This window comes from Pipistrellus hanaki (assembly GCF_964339955.1).
Source record: "Pipistrellus hanaki genome assembly, chromosome: 13".
In the NCBI taxonomy this organism is placed as follows: Eukaryota; Metazoa; Chordata; class Mammalia; order Chiroptera; family Vespertilionidae; genus Pipistrellus; species Pipistrellus hanaki.
Window position 1 is genome coordinate 54,210,095 of NC_140515.1, and position 23,858 is coordinate 54,233,952.

The 23,858-nt window shown below is 50.0% G+C and overlaps 3 protein-coding genes across 12 annotated transcripts in view; 2 read left to right on the plus strand and 1 right to left on the minus strand.

Annotated features, from left to right (window-relative positions):
* Nucleotides 1-5,955, plus strand: part of ACKR2 (atypical chemokine receptor 2) — a 29,691-nt gene extending 23,736 nt beyond the window's left edge. For 4 of the 7 annotated variants that reach the window (XM_084903233.1, XM_084903234.1, XM_084903235.1 and 1 more), the window contains one exon: nucleotides 1,664-2,983. In XM_084903233.1, coding sequence (XP_084759359.1) covers nucleotides 1,678-2,931 — 1,254 coding nt within the window. In that variant the 5' untranslated portion in view covers nucleotides 1,664-1,677 and the 3' untranslated portion in view covers nucleotides 2,932-2,983. Of the gene's footprint in view, nucleotides 1-1,663 lie in introns of all 7 variants that reach the window. The other 3 variants (XM_084903232.1, XM_084903237.1, XM_084903238.1) reach the window with 2 other exon arrangements.
* Nucleotides 4,617-8,534, minus strand: CYP8B1 (cytochrome P450 family 8 subfamily B member 1). Its single transcript, XM_084903230.1, has one exon. The coding sequence runs from the start codon at nucleotides 8,164-8,166 to the stop codon at nucleotides 6,673-6,675; it is 1,494 nt and encodes a 497-aa protein (XP_084759356.1). The 5' UTR covers nucleotides 8,167-8,534; the 3' UTR covers nucleotides 4,617-6,672.
* A 2,673-nt stretch (nucleotides 8,535-11,207) lies between these two features.
* KRBOX1 (KRAB box domain containing 1) lies at nucleotides 11,208-23,441 on the plus strand. 4 transcript variants are annotated; one of them, XM_084903253.1, is made up of 5 exons: nucleotides 11,208-11,356; nucleotides 19,584-19,665; nucleotides 21,525-21,651; nucleotides 22,145-22,252; nucleotides 23,185-23,441. In XM_084903253.1, exons 2-5 carry the CDS (start codon nucleotides 19,633-19,635, stop codon nucleotides 23,295-23,297), a joined length of 381 nt encoding a protein of 126 aa, XP_084759379.1. In that variant the 5' UTR covers nucleotides 11,208-11,356; nucleotides 19,584-19,632; the 3' UTR covers nucleotides 23,298-23,441. The 4 variants fall into 4 exon arrangements, with proteins under 4 accessions (XP_084759379.1, XP_084759381.1, XP_084759380.1 ...); XM_084903255.1 differs by having other exon boundaries at nucleotides 11,210-11,356; nucleotides 22,148-22,252; XM_084903254.1 differs by lacking the exon at nucleotides 11,208-11,356 and adding an exon at nucleotides 13,732-14,841.
* The last annotated feature ends 417 nt before the right edge of the window (nucleotides 23,442-23,858 follow it).

Sequence of the window (23,858 nt, forward strand, 5' to 3'; positions counted from 1 at the left end):
AGGGTCTCAGGTTCTATTCCAGTCAAGGACATGTACCTTGGTTGCAGGCACATCCCAGTAGGGGGTGTGCAGGAGGCAGCTGATTGACGTTTCTCTCTCATTGATGTTTCTAACTCTCCATCTCCCTTCCTCTCTGTAAAAAAAATCAATAATATATATATATATATATATTTTAAAAGTTCAATCTCCTTTGAATCAAAGAAGAAACACTAATATGCAGAGGAACATGTAGGGGTGGCTTGTGTTCCTCTTTGTGGCCCGTGATCATGGGCAGCCTCCAGGCTCCACGCTGGTGGCTGTGCAGGGTTGTCTGTTTGGGCCACACCTCCCTCCTCATCTCCTTCCCCTCTCCCTCCCAAACCCTCTCCCTGTGGTGAACAATCTAGCACATTGGACATGATGTTTCTGTTCTGGAACACAGAACAAGATGGAACCTAATCTTGCTTCATGACAGTCTCTCATCACTGCTTCGTGTGAGACTCTCTTTTAATAACACCATTAAACTTGGGGAACCACCATCCCAGAGAGAACTTGACCATGTATCTGGCTTCTTCTGCCTAGGCAGCTGCCAATCATTCTCTGACTTTTCCTTTCATCTCTTTGAACTCATATGTGTGTGTGTGTGTGTGTGTGTGTGTGTGTGTAGTGCATTTATATTTTATTAAAATAATATCATACATATATTTGTATGGGACTTGGAAGTAGTGGACATATTCCAAAGGTAGTAGAATGGTGGTGAGGGGGTGAGGAAGGAATCTGGGATATCTCTAATGTTTCAGTTTTAGGTGACTGAGTTTTAGGTGCCATTCAGTTAGGTAGACAAAGGAGAGGAGAAGTAGCTGGTGGGAAGGTGATTGACTCAGTTCTGGGTGAGGCAATAATTTAAACTAATATTTATCGAGTGCCTACTATGTTCTGGGCACTCTTTATAGGGCTTGAAATGCTTCACATGAATTATCACATTTAAACCTCAAAAGAACCCCATGAGTAGGCCCTATTAATTATCACGATCGCTTTAAAGATGAGACTGAGGGATGGAAAAGTTTAGTAGTTTCTATCAACATGGTGGATCACTCCTTTCTACTACAAATCTGAAAATACTGGATAAAATATATTAAAATATTAAATATAAAAGAAAATACTGATATAAAGCCATACTTATAAATAAAATACTGTAAACAAAAACAAGGGGCACCCTCAGGTGATGGAGATAAAAAAGGTTCAAGTCAGAGTGGGCACACTAGACTTTTATAGATAAAACAAGCCCACTGAAAAGAAGCTCTCATTCAAAAAAAAATATAAATATAAGCCCCTCGAAGAAGAATAATGATAAGCCACACACGAGGAAGAGTATGGAGACAGAATCAATAGATGAACTGGTAGCCCTAAATAAGGAAGAAAAGTCAGAAAGACAGTACCAGTCTTTTTAAATGACGAGGGAGAAAATAAAGAAGAGAACCGTAAGGAAAGAAGTGAATACCTACCCAAGGTGACATCACTATTCATTGTAGACTCGGGCTCCCACACCTATGCTCATGCTTGCTCGGCTCCAGACACTGATGTAGACGTGAAGGGTCCATTGGACAGTAGAAACTGGGTTTGAAGAGAGGGAGGGATTGCCTGCCTTCATCTTATTTCTCGCATACTACTCTCTGGTCTGCAGCGCTCCAGGACAGGATGTATCCTCCCGACATGGCCACTTCCCCTCAGCCACTCACCACTAAGGTCGCCAGTTCTGAGAACAGCAGCGACTTCTATGACTATGAGTACTACTTGGACAACGTGGTCTTCGCGCCCTGCATGAAGCACGAGGTGCTGGCCTTTGGCAAAGTCTTCCTGCCGGTCTTCTACAGCCTGGTCTTTGTGCTGGGCCTGAGCGGGAACCTCCTCCTTCTAGTGGTCTTGCTCCGGTACGTGCCTCGCAGGAGGATGACGGAAGTCTACCTGCTGAATCTGGCCATCTCCAACCTCCTGTTTGTGGTGACCCTGCCCTTCTGGATCATCACTGTGGCCTGGCATTGGGTCTTCGGCAATTTCCTGTGCAAGATGGTGAGCACTCTCTATACCATCAACCTCTACAGTGGCATCTTCTTCATTAGCTGCATGAGCCTGGACAAGTACCTGCAGATCGTCCACGCTCAGCCCCACCACAAGTTGAGGACCCGGGCCAAGCGCTGGCTCCTCGCTGTCATAGTGTGGGCTGTGGCCTTGGCTGTCTCCATCCCTGACATGGTCTTTGTGCGGACCCACCAAAACCATGAAGGGGTGTGGAACTGCTATGCGGATTTCGGAGGGCATGCGACCATCTGGAAGCTCATACTCCGCTTCCAGCAGAACATCCTGGGGTTTATCCTTCCACTCTTCGCCATGATCTTCTTCTACTCCCGCATTGGCTCTGCCCTGGTCAGGCTGAGGCCCCCAGGCCAGGGCCGGGCTCTGAAGGTAGCCGTTGCCCTCGTGGTGGCCTTCTTCGTGCTCTGGTTCCCGTACAACTTCATCTTGTTTCTGCACTCGCTCATGGACCTGAAAGTCTTCGGGGACTGCAAGACCAGCAATTACCTGGATTATGCGCTGCAGGTCACAGAGAGCATCGCCTTCCTTCACTGCTGCGTCACCCCCGTCCTCTATGCCTTCTCCATCCGCTGCTTCTGCCAGTACCTAAAAACTTTCTTGGCCGAGTTGTTTGGACGGCACCAGGGACCGTGCCCTGTCCAGGCCCCGCTATCCAGCTGTTGTGAGAGTAGCAGCCTCACTGTCCAAGAAATGACCAGCATGAAAGACCTTGAGGAGGGGCAGTCTGAGGACTCCCCCAACAAGGGGGCTCTCAGGGAATATAAAGCCTCAGTGGCCATGCCACAGTCAGGTGAGAGCGGAGGGGACCCGACTCAGCTGGGCATCCACCCAGCGTCTTCTCTCCAAGGGCCCCAGTGACCACGTTGCTCAGCCCAGAGCTCAGTCCTCAGCCCTCAGCCCTCAGCAGCACCCGCTCACTCCTTCCAGGACATCATACTCCCTGATCTGCTTCAGCGGTTGCCCAACTGACCTCTGTGTCCTATTGTCACCTTCCCCGGTCATCTACTCTGCACCCAGCAGCCAGAGTGATTGCAACATCTTCAGCCTTCACTGCCATCTCCCTCCCAGAAGCCTGAGGCCACCCACACCAAGCTGCTCCTGGCCCTCTAGTTCAGCTGGGGAAATTCTGGTGTTGTTTTGTTTAATGTTGCAACCTTGGTGGTGGCTCTGGAGCCTGGCAGTCCAGAGGCTCTGGGGATGTAGCACCTGGGGACCTGCTAAGGGGGAAAGGCAGGCGTGGCTCAGTCCAGGAGCAGGCTGCCCACCCTCCAGCCTGGGAAGTGTGGCAAGGGCATTCGCAGCAGTTACTACCTAGGAAAACATCTCTTTCCTTCCTGGGGTGCCTGGAATTGCACCATTGGCACGTCATTCCTCACTGGCTTTGTTATAAGCTTTCCCCAGAGAAGACACAGAGTGGGCTTTTCTCTGAGGGAGAGAAAAACTGGTGCAGGGATGAGAACTGCTGGGTCAGGACAGGCCTCAGTCTTCCTACCGCCTCAAGCCTCTGCGGAGAAGGAAGGGGGGCCCTTGGAGAGGGTGTCTCCAGCAGCCCCCTTGGGGGTCAGCGGTGGGCATTGGCCTGTAAGTGCATTCTCTAACTCTGGGAACTCACGGCTTCCTGGGAGGCCTGTTGTTACATGGACGTCCTTGGCTGTGGGGTAGGACACTTGTACTTACTTCATACCCAACCACGAGGCTTCCCTCGGTCTCAGACCCTCAGACAGGTCACAGGATCCATGAGGTTCAATCTCAGTTGGGACTCTGGGCCCTGACTTAGTGGACCGGAGCCCTCAGCTCTTCCCCAGCTTGTCCATAGGCCAGGCTCCTGGCCCGTGGTCCTTTGGGAGTGGGGGTCTGGGGGGAAGAGACGGGATGCAGCACCCAGGTCTGGGCACAGTCAAGGAGGTATGCGAAGGCCCTGCCACTTTGCTTCATTCCACAACTGCGCTGGCACCAGGCCTGGCTATGTGGGCAGGTTGTTGGGGACCTCCCCATGGTCAGCCCCCAGCCTCTCAGCCCCTTTCTCCCTCTCCTGTGCACCCTACTAACTCTATATATGCTGGCCCCTCATGAAATAGGATGGGATGTCCCATCTTCTCCTAATGCATTTATATGGGATGTCAGGCTCAGCATTTAGGGGCAGCTAGACCCAGAGAAAGGCAGGCCCTGACCCAGAATCACATAGCTGGTGGGGACAGACTCCTGATAGTCTATTATCTGGGCAAAACTCAGGGCAGAACAGGCAACCTCAACAGGAAGGAAGAGGTGTCGGGGAGGAGTAGCAGAGAGAAGCCCCACTGGGCAGTCCTTGCAGGGGGTCCATGCTTCTGGGGCCTCCCTCCTCCAGGACCCTACAACAGTTCCCATGATCACAGCCCCAGCCAGGCCCTGCCATCAGCCAGCTTCCCCTCCCCCTCTCCCACCCCTGGTAAGTATGCCCGGCAACAGGGACTGTCTCTAGTTCATATGCCAGAAAGCTAAGTGAGGGTATGGAGGGAAGGAAGTGATTTGAGGATGTGAAGTAAATTAGCCAAGACTGGAAGTCAGGTTTCTATAATTTAATCCACATCTGGGGAATTGGGGGGTCAGAGATGAGGAATACGATACCAAGCCCCATGGGCTCCAGTGTGGGGAGGGGACAGGAGGAGAAATCCCGGACAGACAGCAAGGACACATAACAGATGCGTGGTGATGCAAACAGTACTTGGGGAGCCCCCGTAGCTGGAGGCCAGAGGATGAGATGGGGACCTAAGAAGGCTTCCAGGAGTAGCTGGCACTGGGGTTGGCAGGATAAGCAAGCAGCTGTGCTTCCTAGACCCAGAGAGTTCCACTAGGGAAGGCTGGTGACGTTGAATTGCGCGGGATGGACAATTTGGAGACCAACTGAGGCAAAACTTAAATATCAGGTGTGGGAAGGGAATGGGGAACCAGAAAATAAAATAGTGACAATTAGAGATGCTTTTAGAAAAAAGGTCTCTGGCAGCAGAGTGAGCAGAGGGCCTGGCAGGCTGGGCGTGGAGAGAAATGCTTGAATCACTTCTACATGAAGGCAGCATTTCTCTACCAGCTGTCCCTGTCTGGTGGCCACCACCCACACATGGCTGTGGGAGCCCTTGGAATGGGGCTGGCTTGACCTGAGACGTGTTGGAAGGGTAAAAAGTGCATACCAGGTTTTTGAACATACAATATACAGATGATGTTTTATAGAATTGTACCCCTGAAACCTATATATTTTATTAACCAATGTCCCCCCCTAAAGTTCAATTTTTAAAAAAGTATATACCAGGAAAAAAAAAAAAAGTACATACCAGATATGGAAGACAATACCAAAAATAAATCTAGAAATATTCTTTATATCAATTACATGTTGAAATGCTAATATTTTAGATATACTATTATAGTATGGGGATAAGTACAATCTTATATAATAAAGAGGTAATATGCAAATTGATCATCACTCCAACAACAAGATGGCCACCCCCATGTGGACACAAGATGGCCACCACAAGATGGCCGGCAGGGGAGGGCAGTTGTGGGTGATCAGGCCAGCAGGGGAGGGCAGTAGGGGTGGAACCAGGCCTGCAAGGGATGGCAGTTAGGGGCAATCAGGCTGGCAGGGGAGCAGTTAGGGAGTGATCAGGCTGGCAGGCATAAATGGTTAGGGACCATCAGGAAGGCAGGCATGCGAGCAGTTGGGATCCAGCAGTCCTGAACTGTGAGAGGGATGTCCGACCACCCATTTAGGCCAGATTCCACTGAGGTTCATCCCTTCAGGAGTTCCAGATTGGAGAGGGTGCAGGCTGGGCTGAGGGACACCCCTCTCCTGAACACAAATTTTGTGCACTGAGCCTCTAGTATATCATAAAAACAAATTTTACTTGCTTCCTTTATTTTTTTATTTGTTATTTTTTATTTAAATTCTTTATTGTTTAAAGTATTTGATGAGTCTCCTTTTCCCCCCATTGACCTCTCCCAGGCCACTCTCAAACCCCAGCACATGCCCTCACCTCCCTAATGTCTGTGTCCACTGGTTATGCTCATATGCATGCATACAAGTCCTTTGGTTGATCTTTTACCCCTTCACCCCTTCTTTTATTTTTAAAAAATATATCAACTAGGATATTAAAAATTACACTTGTGGCTTGCCTTGCATTGCTATTGGACAACATGGTTCTAAAATGTGAATTCCAGAAGACATGGAATAGTACGGGGGGGAGGGGGGGGGGCGCGGAATTAAGGTGGAAGGGGAGGAGATGTAGGTGACATTGGCAAGATGCTGAGCTCCTCATGGGTACCAGCTTCTATCCTGCAGGACTGGTGGAGGCCTGTGTTAACTCCCAGACATTTCCCTTCCTCTGGCCGTCCTGTGAAAGGAGGGCCTGCAGAACCCACTGTGAGGGGGCTTGAGCAAGAGAATGGTAAGCCTGTGAGATGACCAGAAGGAGTCAAGAGAGCAAGGAGGATCACCAGGACAGAGATAGGGGTGCCAGGGAGCAGTAGTCAGGTGGGGGTCTTGGCTGCACAGGAGCAAGAGGAGGTGAAGACCCCCAGGGAGCCCCTCTGGTCAGGCTTGCACACCCCTCCTACCCCCGGCAGAGCTCACTCAGGGGACCGCAGGCGGTATCGGAAGCGCACTTCATAGCTGGGCTGCATGGTGCCAAAGCCCCAGCGCTGGGGGTCCACGGGCGGCACCGGCGTGTCGGGGTCCACCAGCTCCAGGTCAAAGTGTGTGATCATGAGCAGAACAAAGAGCTTCATCTCGCTGAGGGCCAGGAACCTGCCGGGACACATGGAGACGCCCGAGCCCCAGGGCATGGTGTAGTGGTGGATCTTTTTGCCCGCCTTGTAGAAGTCCACCTTCCGGCTGCCATCGGGGTTGAGGAAGCGGTCGTACTTGAAGGCAGTGGGCTCGGGGTGGATGTCCGGGTCCATGTGCACTGAGAGGTAAGGGAAGAGGGCCACGATGTCCCCGTTGCGGAGCCGGTACTCCTCCCCGCTGGCCATTGTCAGCACGTGGTCATCGTGCACCACTCTGAGCAGGGTGGGCGCTGCCCCCAGCCGCAGTGTCTCCTCCATCACGCTGTCCAGCACCGGGGTGCGCTGCAGGACGCTGACGTCCAAGTTGAAAGACTGGCGGGCCTCCCCCAGGACCCGGGTGGCCTCCTCTCTCAAAGCCTGCATGGCTTCCGGGTGCTTCAGGAGGAACAAGAGGGCCCAGAAAGAGGTAGGCCCTGTGTTCCCCTGTGAGGCCCACAGCATCATGAAGTTGAACTTGTCCTGCATGGCCGGGGCTACCCCTTGCTCCCTCAGAAACTGAAGCATGTAGGCTATCCAGTTGCTCACGCCATCCTTCTCCAGGTTTTCTTTCACCGAGAGGGTCTTGTGGAAGAGCCGCTGGAGCCGGCCCACCTCCAGCCACTCCCGGGGCCCCAGCAAGGAGTACACAAACCTGGGGAACAGGCGGTCGAACTTCCGGAACTCTGTAAACAGCTCCTCCGCCTGGAGCAGGTCCCGCTCCGAGTCCTTTGTGTAGCCAAACAAGCTCAGGTAGCCGGCCTTGAACAAGACGTTGTAGCAGAAGTGAAAGAGGCCATCCTCACGCCAGCTGCTGGCATCCGGGCTCGGGCCCTTGGGCCCCAGGATCACCAAGGACAGGCAGTCCCGCATGGTCTTGTTGAGGTCCTCCAAGCCGTGGCCCATGAGGTGCTTCGTGCTGGCGGAGTGTATCATCCGGTGGTCGCCCGGGACGGACTGGTATCCGAATACCTTGAGCACCAGCTTCTCCGCATACTCCACAAAGTCCAGTTTCCTCTTCACGTCCTTGAGGATGGGGCCGAAGGAGAGGGGGTCCATGACGAAGGTGAAGTACTGGCCCCCCAGCTGCACTGTGAACACGTCCCCGTGCTTGGCCCGCATGCGCTTCAGGAACTCAGGCATATTCTTCCGGAAAGCCATGGCATGGCCCAGCCAGGGCACAGGGCCCTTGTCCAGAGGGGGCTCCTGGGGCCTGCGCTGCCGGAGCAGCCCCAGCAGGCACAGGTACCCTACCATGACCACCAGCAGGGCTCCCAGCAGCGGACCCCAGAGCACCATGGCTGTGCTCTTCCAGGTTAAACTCTGGACAGACTGACCAGAGAGCTTCTGGCAGGCGTTGACAAGCTGGGGACGGAGAGGCCTGCCCACTGGGGACCGAGAGGCCTGCCCACTTGGACCTTGCCCTGTGGTTGCAAGTTACAGTAAACAAGCCTGGGGATACAGTCTGTGGAAGTGAAATTAGCACTTGCTAGAGAGCCTGGTCATGTAAGGGAGGAAGGGGTGGGACCAGGAGAAAGTCTGTAGCTTAGGGTCACAGCCCCTTACCAGCTCCAGCTGCATCATCTCTACAAAGCCTTCCTTGCCTCTGCTCCCACCTCCATGATCTCTGACCACTCACCCCTTTATTTACTCAGATAAATAATGATGCATTAATTGGCTGTCTCGTTCATCAGAAATGTACCGAGCAATAACCAAGTTTCACATCCACCCCTTCCTTATCTGATGTCAGTCTCTGAGCCTCTGGTCTAGGGGTCTGGCCCTGGCCCAGCTGCTTTGCATACTTGTCTAGCAAGGACATACTGGAAATCTTGAGAGATTATGAAATTTGTTTGCAGAAGCTGGGCTCTTGCCAACCAGCCCATGTCACAAATATCATTGTTAACCTAAAAATAAGCCAAAGTGAGAGGCAGCCAGTGTTTATTTAAGATCAGGCAGAACCAGATGATAGGGGCCTCTGTGAGGTGTCAGGTCAGGTCCCTGCCAGCAGGCCCCAGAAGGAGAAAGCTGTCCCATCCATCCGGTGGTTGCCTGGTATGGACTGGCATCCATACCAGTCAAGCAGCCCAGCCCATTGTTGTGATTGGTGAAGTTCAGACTCAATCCAACCACTTCTGATCACCCCCGAATGACTCTGATTTCCTAAATGACCTGCAAACAGAGACTCTGTCTCCTCAGATAACCACAGGATTGCTACATGCCCTCCTGAGTGAGTTCCCTTTGCGTGTGCAGGTCCACTCCACAGGCGCTGGAAACTTCCCTGCTCTTCCTCCGTGCGTAGGGCACAGCAGGAACTCAGCACCATTAACTCCCTCCAGCCTTAGAATCTAGCTGGCAAATTGTGAGCCAACTCCAATGAGCTGAACTTCGTCTCCCAGTTGTTGTTTTTTAAATATATTTTATTGATTTTTTTTTTACAGAGAGGAGGGAAGAGGGACAAAGAGGAAGGAAGAGAAACATCAATGAGAGAGAAACATCGATCAGCTGCCTCCTGCACACCTCCTACTGGGGATGTGCCCACAATCAAGGTATGTGCCCCTGACCGGAATAGAGCCTGGGACCCCTCAGTCCGCAAGCTGATGCTCCATCTACTGAGCCAAACAGGCTTCAGCGTCCCTCAGTTTTTAATGGGTGGCGGTACCACCTTACATTCATTCTCACCTTCATTCATTCACTCACATCTACTCATCCATTCATTCCCTCCTTCCTTGGAACAGCCCCATCTATCCTTTCAACAGATATTTACTGGTCATTTAACTTCCAGAAATGTTGCTACAACCTGAATGAGACAGACATAGTCCCTGCCCTCATGGAATTTATGGTCTAAGGGGAAATATATTAAATCATTGCCCACAGAAGTATATCATTACAATTGTCTTAAGTGCTGCACAGAAGAGCAGAGCAGAGTGGGAAGGGAAGTGGGGAGTCGGGAAGGCTACAGTAATCTGGTGGTAATTAAATGAAGGCCTGGAGGATGCCAAGGCCAGGTGTGTTAGGTAGTGGTGGTGCCAGAGATGGAGATAAAGGTGTGTGGGGTGTGCAGCTCAAAGCATATATCAGGGTTGTCCTAAGGTACAGATGGGGTGCACACCTACTCTGGGCCAATGTGGCTGCAGAGCTGAGGGGAAGAGCCTCCAGCAGGGTGTGGCTCCCCAGGCTCAGTTTGGATTCGTGCTTTCAGTGACCCTCTGCATTAAACTCTTTCTCACCAGCCACAGGCTGCCTGGATCTGTGGTAGGCCCGTTAGACAGACATGAGCAGAGCAAGGACCGTGGGCCAAGTACAGAAGGTCACCAGGTGGAAAGCCTCAGGGCCCTAGCAGCAGATAGTTGTAGGTTGGGATCTCATCCCTAGGGTGACCTCTCCTTCCCTAGCACATCACTGGCTTGTCTTGTGGGCTGGACCTCCCTGACTTTCCCTCCCTACAGATACCATCTAGGCCTCAGTTGTACTAGTATTTCAGCTCCAGGCCCAGAAAAGCAGCAAAACCAGACACCCGACACCAAGACTGACCTCAGGAAATAACGACCCCCTGCCCTGGTGCCCACCCATCAATCAGTGGTGATCAGAACCCTGAGAGGACACACCTGGAAAGCTGCTGAATATTCTATTGAGATCTTGCCCTGGGCCCTCCCCTAAAATCTCCATCCTTGAAACTCAGAGGAAGGAGAATCCACTCTCTCCCTCCTGGGAGCATGCCTGCTTCCCCTCCCTCCCCCTTCCCTTCCAGGCCTGTCATCTCCACCTCCCTCACGTCTAAGCTCCAAGGGCCTTTCCTTTGTCTCTGCAACTTGTTTCATAAGCCCATTTCTTCTACCAATTACTTCTTCTAACCCTGTGATCTTATAAATACATGTTCTCTTAGAGTTTGAGTCCTGGCTCTGAATTCTTTCCTAGCCAGAGCTCAAGTACTGAGGTTGCTGAGCCCAGGTCCCGGTCTGGCCCCACAGGTGCCCTCCCCGATGCCGCCAACAGATCCAGACTGAGGGGCGGCCAGAGGGACCGGCAGGGATTCCTGGCTTTTCCGCCGGCAGAGGCCTCCCAGTTTCTCCGAGTTGACCGGGGCCAGCTGTCTAAGCAGACCAGAGCACCACCCCAAGACAGGTCCTTGCCTCCCACTCTTCAGCCGCAGCTCTGCAGAACTTAGGGGCGGGCAGGATGGCCTGAAAGGACCAACAACACGCAGAGGCGGCCTCCGGGCGTGCTAGAGAGGCTGCAGCGATGGGGGTGAGGTCCCATGGCCGGAAAAGCGGTGATGCACTTCCGGCCCTGTAGTCTGCGCTTTGGTTTAGGGGTACATGCTCAGGGGCGCTCTCTTTCCGTCTCTGGGGGTGGAGTTTGCACCCAGTCGCTGTGGTCTGTCGTTTCTGCAGAGCAGTCAGTGAGGCAGTGGGGCTGGTGATGTCAATTTCTGCTCGGGTCCGAGTTCGTTTTCTTGCAAAACTGAAGTAAGAGCTCACGGACCGAGACGGTAAGCGGAAGCCAAGTTTATTGAGAGACAGACAGACAGACTCCCTGCCTGAGGAGGGAGCAGCAGGGAGGGGGCCCAGCCGGGCTGCCAGTTAAGTTTCTTAGTCTAGGGGTAGACACATGCTTTGCTGGCTTCTGCTGGGTTCTTTCCAAGAATGTTCTGCCTTAGTAACACCCATGCGTTGTAAAGCTCACGTCTCCGTGGACCCTTCGTTCCTGCCCAGCTGGGGTGCCCATTTTTTGTCGGAACAGGGGCGTGGTCAGCAAGCTGCATTCTGCCCAGATCTCCTCCTCCACACACCGCTCCTGTGACCCCGCCCCGGACTGCCAGCCCTCTTCTACCTCTGCACTGGGTTTGGAGAAGGACCAGCTGCCGGGGAGCCTCCTTGCCTCCCATCACCGCTTGGCCCAGATTCGGGGGAGTTCTCCTAAGCCCCACGAGAGCATTGTCTCGGTGTCCTTCCGCATTTATCCAGATATGGCCCAGGATTTTGAGCAGCTGGGCACCGACCAGAAGGTTCCTTTGATCTGTTGTGGTTACTATCTTGGGGTTCTCTGTGCAGTCTCTAGTCCGTGTACACCGCCAACCCCCCAGTTTTTTTGCCCTTTGTTCCAATGCTAGACGATATTGACAGCTCCCCCCAATGCCTGCCACTTCCTGCCCACTGTCTAACCCCCAGAATGCAACAGCAGTCCCGTTGGAGTGGAGGTGCAGGGGAGAAATTATTTCACTCTGCCTTTAAATCGGGTAATAGTTTCATTTAAGTTAGGGATGGGCTTGCATATGGTTCCTTTGCCTTCCTGGAAGGGAACCCCTTTATGGCAGCTGGGCTCTTGACAAGACCGGCCCACGTCACATACCTGTATGGGTGTTAACCTAAAACTAAAAAGCCAAAGTGAGAGGCAGCCGGTGTTTACTTAACATCATAGAATAGCCATTCAGGAAGCACTGAGTCAGGCAGAAATCCAAAGAGTGTTCTGATTATGGGGTGAAGGGAAGGGGAATAATTATGTGAATAGAAGAGACTGAATATACATATAGATAATGGCCAGACCATCTAGAAAAAGAGAACTCTGACCTACAACCTTAAGCAATCAGCCCAGAAGGTAATCCATTAACCAGTAACCAGTCTAAGTCTAACTACTATCTGTGCCAACGAGTGCAGAAAGCCACAATAATCCTTGTATCCCCCAAACAGCCAGATTTTTGATTAATACGCTCCCCTAACCAATGACATACAATGTTTTGCTTCTAGCCAACCCTCATGCCAACAAGTCTCCACTCAGAGCACACCTGAAGCCTTCCCTTTCCTACTAGAAAGCGTTCCCACTGCTCTGTCTACTTTTAAGTTTCTGCCAAATGCAGGTGACTATGGCCAACTCCCTTGCTATAATAAACTGAATAAATATGGTTTGCTTGTTCCCGTTTGGATGGTCTTCATTTACTTCCACAACTCTGTTTACGTTTCACTTCCCGACATGCTGTGTGCTGCTAGGTAAGCCATTTCCTCTCTTTGGACCTTATTTTCTTCAACTGGACGTTTGAAGAAATGTCCAACATTTATTTTACTCAACAAATATTCCTTGGCACTTTAAGATTCTGGGCCCTAAGAGGTGCTGGACATGGGGCGGATGTTAGAAGCACAAAGATGAACATATCCAGGAAGTCCTCTGTTCTCTAGGAATGAAAAACAGTAAAGGAAGGGAGATAGAAGGCACGTAGTCAAGTGAAGTAAGTATATATAGCTTATGTCAGCAATCACCCTACAAGGCTGCAGAGAAAAGGAGAAGTGTGGTCAGGAAGAGGCCTGGAAAGGATTCCCAGAGGAAGCCTGTGGTGTCCCCGGCAGTGGATGTTTTGGGGAGATCTTTGGAGGGAAGAAAGAAGGACCACAGAGACGAGGTGCCCTCCATCATCCTAGAGAAGCCTGAGTGGCATGAATGTTGCCGCCTTCACCTCTCCCTTGTGGAGCCCTGGCCCGTGTAGAGTGTGGGCTGCTAGGTGTGGGTCTAACATGGCTGGCAGGACCCCTGGGTGTGGGCCGCTATGTCAGGCCCTCCCCTGTCTGGAGCGCCCCTTCTCCACACCGGGCAGCCTCTGAGTGGGCTCAGGGCACCACTCACTTCCCCCATGGGCGTCCCAGGCCATGGCCAGGCCACTGGAGCTGCTGCTGGGACAGCCGGCACTGGCCCTGGAAGTGCCTGGTGAGTGCGGCACCAGCACCACAAAGCTGACTCTGTTGTGCCCCAACTCTAGGCTCAGAAAAAGGACGGAAAGGGGATAGTGAGACCCCCAGATACATCCCAGAGTGGAGGACCTGGAGGAGGAGGCTGGGAGCAGAGTGGCTTTGACACTCCTCAGAGTGACACATCAGGAGAAGCACACAGGCAGCTGGCGAGCTGCACATGAGCCGAGTGCTGGGGCAGAGGTGGTCACGGCGCTGTGCGCAGTGACAGCTGCTCAGAATTTCCATGACACCTGTTTTACAGAACTGGTTATGTTTAAGCTAGGTCTTGAGATGAACATGAGTTTGCAGACTCAGGAGAGAGACTTGGATCTTCAGGCAGGGGAGCTGCACGTGCCAGGGCTCAGATCTGGGCAAAGAAAGGGTTTGAGTTCATAACAGATTGGTGAAAAGATAAAAGATAAGTAAGGGTGGTGGCTGGGGATGACCCTTAGCAGGTAAATTGGGCCCCTGAATAGTGAATGGGGGTGTTTATGGTGCAGAGGGTTTGTACTTTTTTAGGTGAGGCATAGGTGAGCCAGCCTTTGAGCCTTGGAGTGCAGGATAAGTCGCTGTGGTGACTTCGTAGGCAAGAATTGGCAGGAAATAGACCAGACTGGTGCCCCCCTACAATGGAGATTTCGATCCTGATTGAGGATGGTGCTAAGTGCTCTATGTTTCTTAAGAGGACCTCCTTGACCCAGGGTCAGAGCTGCCCACCTCCTAACCCCTGTGCTGTGGGTACAGTGGGAAGGGAACAGATTCCTGGTGCCCCCTGAAGCCCTCAGTTCCCCATCCCCTAAATTTGGGAGATGCAGCCTCATATCACATGGCCATGCAGGTGTCTGAACTTGGGAGCTCTATGAGAGGGAGAGAACCAGAAAGCTCCATTCCTCATGAGTGAAATCGCCCATTTGCTCACTCAAACTGTTATTGAGCACCTTCCGCTCTACTTGCTGACCTTTGGGAGCTCTGGCTCCTCTTCCCTGGGTGTCTCCCACTTTCCCTGGATGTCCTTCTCTTGTTCTCCCTGGAAATTTCCCTTCTTCCCCCTCCTTCTCCTGGAGACACAAGCCTTGCGGGGAGGAGCCCTGGGATTACTCTGTGTCACCCCACTCACCTGTCCCGTTTCCTTCCCCTGAAGAAGCATTTCCATTTCCCAAACCAGCTCTGATTTCCCAGCTGGAGCGAGGGCAAGCCCCCTGGTGCTCGGCTCCCCAGGGAGCTCTGGATGGAGAGAGCTCAAAGGGCATGTCCTCAGGTGAGTGGAGACACACGTGTCAGTCACCTGACCAGTTTCCTTGTCTCAATCTTTACATTGTAATCATTACGTGTTCTCTTAACCTCGTGTTGTGAACAGCAGGGGGATTCCTTTTTATTCTCTGTGTTCCCATGGCTTTCCATCTTCTTGTTTTATTCATCCTGGCTCCTCTGGGTGCCATCTTCATTCACATGTTTTTTTTTCCCTCTTTCCCATCTTTGATGTTCTTAGATGGGGCTGGTCCCACTGCCAACCTCAGCCAATGGGAGTTGAGGGGCTGGTCCCACTGCCAACCTCAGCCAATGGGAGTTGAGGAGCTGGTCCCACTGCCAACCTCAGCCAATGGGAGTTGAGGGGCTGGTCCCACTGCCAACCTTATCCAATGGTTGTTGAGGGGTTGGACCCACAAACCAGTCCTTGGGCTGATGCTCTTACCACTGAACATAATTGGCCAGAGCTGTTCATTACATTTTTAAAAAATAATATATATATATATTTTTGGAATAATTCTAGATTTCCCCCCAACAATTGAGTAGTTAGTACAGGGTTCCTTGCCCACAGGTCTGCTAGCTAGTGTTCACAGCTTCCATTGCCCCTGCACCGACAAAGCTAAGAAGTGAGTGCTGGTGTCTTGCTTGAACCGGACTACAGAGTTGAGTTTTTATAGTCTTTCACTAATAGCCTTCTTCTGTTGGAGCAGTGTTTCTATAATTTTCGTAACGCTGAGTAAACCTTGTACTCATGAGAACTAAGAATTAGGCGCAGCTAAGTACGGTGCAGTGCATATTGCCACCAAACTCCAGTGCAAGGTGGACCCCCACCAAACTCTTCTCGTACCCCTGAGGGTATGCGTACCACACTTTGGGAAACACTGTGTTGGAAGATCTACCCGGAACCCCACACTGCTTTTAGCTCAATCTGTGCATTATCTCACAAGCATCCTTGTTTTTAATGACCTTGACGGGCTTGGAGGATGCAGAGTGGCTACAGCATTTGGACAAGTTCAAGACCGGGACTAATGATAGGACCGAGTCTTTTCTTGGCTATATGCAGGTCCCAACTTGGAAGGCAGAGCCTGCAAGCACAATTATATCCAACAGCTAGAGTTGTAAGCTTGATCCTATGGTCTGAACACGTGGCCCCACTTGCCTGAGTGATATAGGCAGGTTTGAGCAGGTGCATGTAATGGAGTGGGATGGAACCCTTGAGAATGCTGGAAACATCTTGACCAAGCCCTTACTTTGCCTCGCGGCATCTGCTACAAAATAAAGCCTCAGCTTGTGGACTTGGGCGCTGTCTCTCAGGAAGCAGCATCCAACCGAGACCCAGTTTTCATTCTCTTGTCTGTCTTTTCCAAGCGTTTCAGCCGCCCCCTCTCAGGGACACCCTGGGCCGTGTGTGGCTGCACCATGCTGGTCCTGTGTTTTGAAGGATGCCTTTTGGATTCTCTGATGTTTTCCTCATAATACACTGGGGTTTAGGGAAGACCACCACATGTGTGGAGCATGCTCATTGGAGAGAATCAGAGCACATGATACCAACACGATTTATCTGTGGATCCCTGTTGATGTTGGCCTTGGTCACCAGGATCCTGGGATGTCTGCCAGGGTCTTCACTGTACACCTGCTGTGCTTTCCATCCCAAAGTCTGAGCATTGGGAGAGAGACACATGGTGCCAACTGGTAATGGGAGGAAGGTGCAGGGGAGTGGGGGGAAGGGATAGTGCTTAGGAATGACACAATTGTCCCAGGTCCTTGAAGGTAGATTGAGCATGAGCAGTGAGGAGGGGGCGGGGCCAGTAAAAAATGGCTGGGCTTAACTGTGAAGGTTGTTCAGAGATATGTGTATTTCTGTAATTAGTTTGTGTCCTGCCTTGTTGACCTAGTTGCAACCTCACCCAAATGTTGTTTAGGGGCAGGACCCACTTTGAAACTCAGCCAATGGTAGTTTAGGGGCGGGTCCCACTGCCAACATCACCCATTGGTAATTGAGGGGCCGGTCCCACTGCCAATCTCAGCCAATGGTAGTTGAGGGGTGGGTCCCACTGCCAACTGCAGCCAATGGTAGCTGAGGGGCTGGTCCCAAGGCCATCCTCAACCAATGCTATTTGACGGGCTGGTCCCACTGCCAACCTCAGCCAATGAGAGATGAGGGGCGGCTTCCACTGCCACCCTCAGCAAATGGTAGCTGAGGGGTGGGTCCCTCTGCCAACCTCAGCCAATGGTAGCTGAGGGGAGGGTCCTGAGGCTATTCTTAGCCAATGGTAGTTGAGGGGCTTCTCCTACTGCCAACCTCACCCAATGGTAGCTGAGGGGCGGGTCCCACTGCCAACTTCAGCCAATGGTAGCTGAGGGGCTGGTTCGACTGCCAACCTCAGCCAATGGTAGTTGAAAGGCAGGTCCCTCAGCCAATGGTAGTTGAGGGGCTGAATATTTAGGTAAAAAGGGCTGTAACTTTGAGTTCCATGGGCATCACAGTGGCCTGGTAGGAACAAAACAAATGAGGACATAACAGTGGAGGACAAGTGAATGTCGCTGAACTGGTTAGGACAGTCTGAGAAAGATATGCACGGGCAGTGTGGTAGGCTTTTAGCTGGGGCCTGGACTCACTTCTCCCTGCTCCTGACCTTCCCTCTTTCGTGGTAGCTCTCTCTACGAAGGACCAAAAAGCACTGCCTTTGTGACATCCTAGGGGTCTTCTGGATATAGAATAAGATCGCCACTGCGTCCCTCAACTTCCATTTATTCAGCAAACATTTGGGAGGCTCCTCTGCCCTGCGGCCTCCACCCTGTGCCGGGTAGCACCTCAGCCCAGTTCAGATCCCCCTCCAGGCTCCAGATTGCTCTTCCAGGCCCTGAAGGGGAAGGCCCACCCGCAGGTGGAAAATACGTCCTGCAGGAGCTTGGGCCTGTATCTTCTCGGAAATGGCTTCCGACTCGGAGGGGAAGGACTCCTTAAGCGGGCTCCACAGCTAGGGAACGAAAGCCCGCCTTCCAGCTCCCGCCGCAGACTCCCGCCGCAGACTCCGCCTCCTTCCGGAGGAGGTGGGTGATGCGGGGAGCAGGCCCCGGGCTCAGAACCCGGGATCTGGGAAGGAGTTGGGATTCCTCTCGCCCGCCCTCTGGTCTCCGAGGCTTGTCCCGCAGAACTAGGAGGGACCACCGAGATGTGGGGCCCTCCAAAATTACTAGAGGGAATCTCAAGGCCGTTTGGGTCAGTGGGTCAACGTGAGGAAGTACTTCCGGGGCGCAGCCATTGTTCACGGGAGTACTTCCGGGGCGCAGCCATTGTTCACGCAGCGGGAGTACCTGAGGGCCGCGTGCAAAACCTCTGGTCGTTGGGACTCCGCGAAGGCCGCTCAGAGCCCAGGGTGAGCGGGTCTGACTGAAAGGGGTGCCACCAGGGTCCTCATCCCGTCACCGGGGTCCCCATCCCACCCCTGGGCTCGGGTTGATTCTTTCGAGAGGGGGCGTCAGCCGTCGTCTCCCGCCCCCTGGGTTTCTGGTCCCCAGCACAGCCAGCGGCCTGTTATTCTTTTTGGGTACTGATAAAATGTGAGGGGCGTTGACACTGAGGCTCTTAAAGTCTTGATTGAGCTCCAGGACACGCTATCCACAGAGAACAGGTCCGTCGGCCTTTTCAGCCCCTCTTGTTCCGGCCGCGGAGGCCCCAGCCCACCCCTCGGCCAGTGTCCACCCTAACGCTTTTCTCCCTCTCCAGGTGGTCCCAGGAAGTGGGTCTGTGAGCACTTTTACCTACTCACCTGGCCTGGTGTCAACCCCATCTGAAAGCTTATTAGTGTCCCTTCAGAGGCAAAGTCTTGGAAGTACTGAAATGGTCCCCCTTCTTCCCACCCTCACCCCCTTCTAGGATGGAGGCTACTTGGTTAACAAATTGGAAATTGTGAAATCCTGGATTTGGATTGGCCCATTTGAATGTTTAATCCAAAAACAAAAACAAAAACACCAAAAATCTCATGACGAGTCATATCCATCAAGCACTAAATGTCCAGTGTGTCCAGTGTTCGGCATATAATTTCCTTCGTACGGTATTGGAGATAGGGAAAGATTTCTGGTCCAAGAAAGAACATCCCTTATTTCTCTTGTCATTATATCCACTTAACGTTTCCTCATTGTCTTAACCTAACTGTTGAGGTTGGTGATCCATGGGATTTAAGCCTTTGGTCCTGTTAGTGGCCTGTATTGGGTTGTGGTTCGTTAGTGGAGTGTATTGGATTGTGATTTGTTCCCCATTTAATTTAAATTTTTTTATTTTATGCTTTAGCTCCATAGCTATGCTTTCCCCCATAGGAAGAAATGGAAGGGAATGTTTTGTAGGGTGGCCAGTACTGCCATTCTATTTTTAGATCAACAGTGTGGATCAGATCTTTTTGATTAAGTTATTTTGATTAATATGTCAGCATTATTAAGTATCCACTGCAAGGGACATTTATTACAGAGATATGATGACAACATCATAATTTGAGAGAACTGGAGGACACATCTACAAGGGGTACCCATTTACTCAATCTGAATCACTGCTTTGGTTAGCCTTGGACTTAAATTCTCCATGAGTTTAGCAGCATGCCTGCTCTGGCCACTGTGAGATGTGTGTTGTCATTGACACAAGGCAGTCACTGATGAATAATAGTTGATACAGCCTCAAAACAGGGTGGATCAGGTGTGTACATGAGTTATGGTCAGTAAAGTTATTGTTACTAATGCTTCTTTCTTTACCTTCAGCTCCTGAGACTTAACCTTTCCTCAAGACCCGAATAAAAGAGGTCAGATAATGTCAGAAAAGTCCTTAACAGATGGGCCCCAGGTGAGCTGGGTTTCCTCTGACTCTACATGAATACATATGTGTATATACATATATATATATATATATATATTTACATATGCATGTATGCTTATATATGCACATAAAATATACCTTCATATAAATTGTGTATACATAAGTATACATGCATACATATACATATACAACATACATTTGTATATATAAAACATACATTTTTTATTGAGGTATTATTTATCTTCAATACAAATCTGAACTGTATAGCTCACTTTTTAGAAATACACCTGCCCTGGCCAGTATGACTCAGTTGAATGTAGTTGCATGCACCAAAATACCGCCTGTTTGATTCCTTGTCAGGGTGGGTTGCAGGCTCCATCCCTAGAAGGGAATGTGCAGGAAGCAGACAATCGATATTTCTCTCTTCCCCTTTCCCTTCCTCCCTTTCTAAAATCAGTTAAAAGGAAACATTTTTATATATATATATATATATATATATATATATATATATATATATATATGACCACCACTCATATTAAGACATAGAACATTATCAGTACCACAACAAGCTCTATCATATGTCATCCCAAGCAGTCCACCCCAAAGTTGATTGTTATTTTGACCTCTGCCACCATAATTTAATTTTATTTGTTTCTGAACTTCATGTAAATGGAATCATTCAACATATATCCTTTTGTATCTGCCTTTTTTTTGTTCACCAATGTGTTTATGAACTTTACACATAACACTCCTTTTTAATTGCTGAGTACTTTTTCATTATATAATTACTAAAGGCCTGGTGCATAAAAAGTCATACGCTGGAGCAGGGGTCCCTCAGCCCAGCCTGCCCCCTCTCACAGTCCAGGAGTCCTCAGGGTTGACCCGGCAATCGGGAAGGCAACAGCCCATCACAACCAACATTTTTAAATACATCGTATGTCATTTTTTCTCTCCTAGTTGTAGTTCTGTATTATGGATATGAGTCCTTTGTAAGATGCATGTGTTATAAAATATCTTCTCCCAGCCTTCGGCTTGCTTTTTCACTCCCCTAATGGTGTCCTCTGATAAGCAGATTTTTCTCTAGCCTGTTCCAAGTAAGCAGTGTTTTCCTATTGGATCTCTAACCTCACTCCCTCCGCATGGGGGTGGGGAATCACTGACAGATTGGAGAGCTCTGTGCCTGGGGTAGTGGACAAGGAGACAAGAATGAGGGAAGAACTGGGATGAAAGCAGAATTGGGAAATGACAGTAAAATGAGCAACCCAAATAATCACCCAACTGTATTACAGAGTGGGGAGGGGCTGAGAGCTAAGGTGCTAGCCATATCCAGTTCCATGTTAGTTCTCCTTTTATATATATAATTTCACGCTCAGTCTCAAGCCCAGCTCCTATACAGTGGTCTATTTGGAGGCCACTTATATTTGGAAGCTCATGTATTTGGTTCTTAACTGGGCAAGTATGCTGAACTCTGGCTGCCTTTATTTTTATTTTTTATTTTTTAAAAATATTTTATTGATTTTTTTTACAGAGAGGAAGGGAGAGAGATAGAGAGTTAGAAACATTGATGAGAGAGAAACATCAATCGCTGCCTCCTGAACATCCCCTACTGGAGATGTGCCCGCCACCAAGATACATGCCCTTGACTGGAATCGAACCTGGGACCTTTCAGTCCACAGGCTGACACTCTATCCACTGAGCCAAACCGGTTTCGGCTGGCTGCCTTTAATTTGCATCCTCTTTCCCCACACCTTCCAAACTCACCAGACACATGAGGGAGCCAGTACTAAATACATATCATTGTAGGTGCCCTTCCCAGGCCTCTCATTGACAGTGTTGACCATCACCAAAGCCCTGAGGCCTGGAAGAGCAGGAGCTTGTTGTTTCAGGAGCTGCCGACTTTTGAGGATGTGGCCGTGTACTTCACTGAGGAGGAATGGGCCAGCCTGGCCCCTGCTCAGAGGGCCCTGTACAGGGATGTGATGCTGGAGAACTATGCCAATGTGGCCGCCCTGGGTAAGGCCTCTACCTCGGGTCGCTGCCTGGGCCTCAGAAGTGGAAGGGCTCTCTTATATGGATTAGCTGACCCCAAATGCCAGTGTCAAGAGTTGCCAGGTACAGACAGCCCCGGTGTCTATTTGACTTACAAGAAGGCTTCTTTTTCTACCATAAAAGCTACTCTAGCTCCCCTCCCTCCCTGCCTTAGAGAGGTACCCTCACCCTATATTGAACCTCCAGATTATCTTGAGAGAACTCAGCCCCTTAGTCTCCCTGTGGGAGTTCTCCTAGGAGCCATGTGTCTGTTTTCCCCAGTGAGAATTTTCCATCCCCTAGCAAAGAAGGTAAGACATCTCATTTCCCCTTCAATAGAAATGTGCCTCCCAGGGTATTCTCGGCTTCCTTGGGAGCATGATCCTGAGGCTATTTAGGGTACCTCTAGCTCAGTCCACCCAAGAATTGCTCTCCTCACCTCTGGCTACAGCTCAGTTTGTGTCTCCTTTCCTTCAAGCAGCACCACCCAGCTTCAAACCAGCTCTGATCTCTCAGCTGGAACAAGGGAAAGAGCCATGTTTCCTGGAGCCTCAGGGAGCCCTGAATTGGAGAGCAGACCTTGCAGGTGAGTTAAGCAAGGGATGCCCTTGCCAGCGGTGCTTTTCCTTTGCTGTTATTTCACCCAAATGAAAGATGTGTGTTCTTTGTGAAAAGCAACACGCAGTACATTGGGATCCTTGCTCATACTCGGACTGCTCTGTGATTCATTGCTTCCTATCCGTTTACATCAAGCATGTCAAACTCGTGTAACGAGGCACGTGACCCGCTGGCTATGAGTTTGACATGCTTGCTTCACACTGTAGTAAACGCCCTGCTTGAATGTTTCACGCACTGGGATGCTTTGATCCCTGGGGATGTGTAGAAACTTTTTTCTAAATACTTGTCTGCTTGTATACATATATGCATAACCCATGGATACAAACAATAGGGTGGTGAGGGCCTGGGGCAGGGGTGGGAGAGGACTGGGGGCATCAATGGGGAGGGGGGAAGGGACATATGTAATATTTTCAACAATAAATATTTTTTTATTTTTTATTTTTTATATATTTTATTGATTTTTTACAGAAAGGAAGGGAGAGGGAGAGAGAAATAGAAACATTCATGAGAGAGAAACATCGATCAGCTGCTTCCTGCACATCCTCCACTGGGGATGTGCCCACAAGCAAGGTACATGCCCTTGTCGAGGATCGAACCCAGGACTCTTGAGTCCACAGGCCGATGCTCTATCCACTGAGCCAAACCGGTTTTGGCAACCATAAATATTTTTAAAAAATAATAATAAATACTTGTCTGGTTATGTGTGATCACCTTTTTCCAGTTTCCCCCAGTTTTACAACGTTGGTAAACTCAGTGTAGTAGTATTATCTTGTCCACTAACCAAGAGAACAGATAGAAAAATTTATTTTTGCTTTTCATGACAATATATTAAAATTCTATTTTTTATATTGAAATACTTTAAGGTAATTTACAGATATTTTGGTTTTTTCTTCCCTTTAGGATACAGTGCAAAATTAAGAAGATGTATGTACTTAGCTAAAATGATGTCATATGTCATCAAATTAAAAATTCTTCAGAATCATCTCTTCTCGGAAGACAGGACAAAGGCTTAATTCCTTACATTTAAATACCACTTTTCAGAGTAAGGAGTTGATTTAAGAGCCATCTGAAATGATGTCAAATATGCATTTTCTTGTTCTGTTGACACATGCATTTCCTATATTTTTCACTCATTAAAATTATTCATGCTGATATACAAAAGCTTGCTTTCATGTCCTTTTTAAAACAGCTTTATTGAGGTATAACTCACAAACTATGCAGTTCATCCATTCAAGATGTACAATTCAGCGGTATTTAGTATATTCAGATTCATGTTAGCATTACTACAATCTACTTCTAGAACATGTTTTCAAAAAAGAAACCCTGAATCCATTAGCAGTCGCCATCTCTCTTCCCCCCTCTACATTCAGTTTTAGGCAGCCACTTATTTACTTTGTTTCTACAGATTTGCTTGTTGTGGATATTTGATATTAATAGAATCATATAATACACGGTCATGTTCAGCTGGCTTTCACTTAACACAGGTTTTCAAGGTTCTTCCATTTTGTAACATGTTATGCTCCATTCCTTTTATGTGTGAATAAGACCCATTAGATGGATAATATCACATTTTG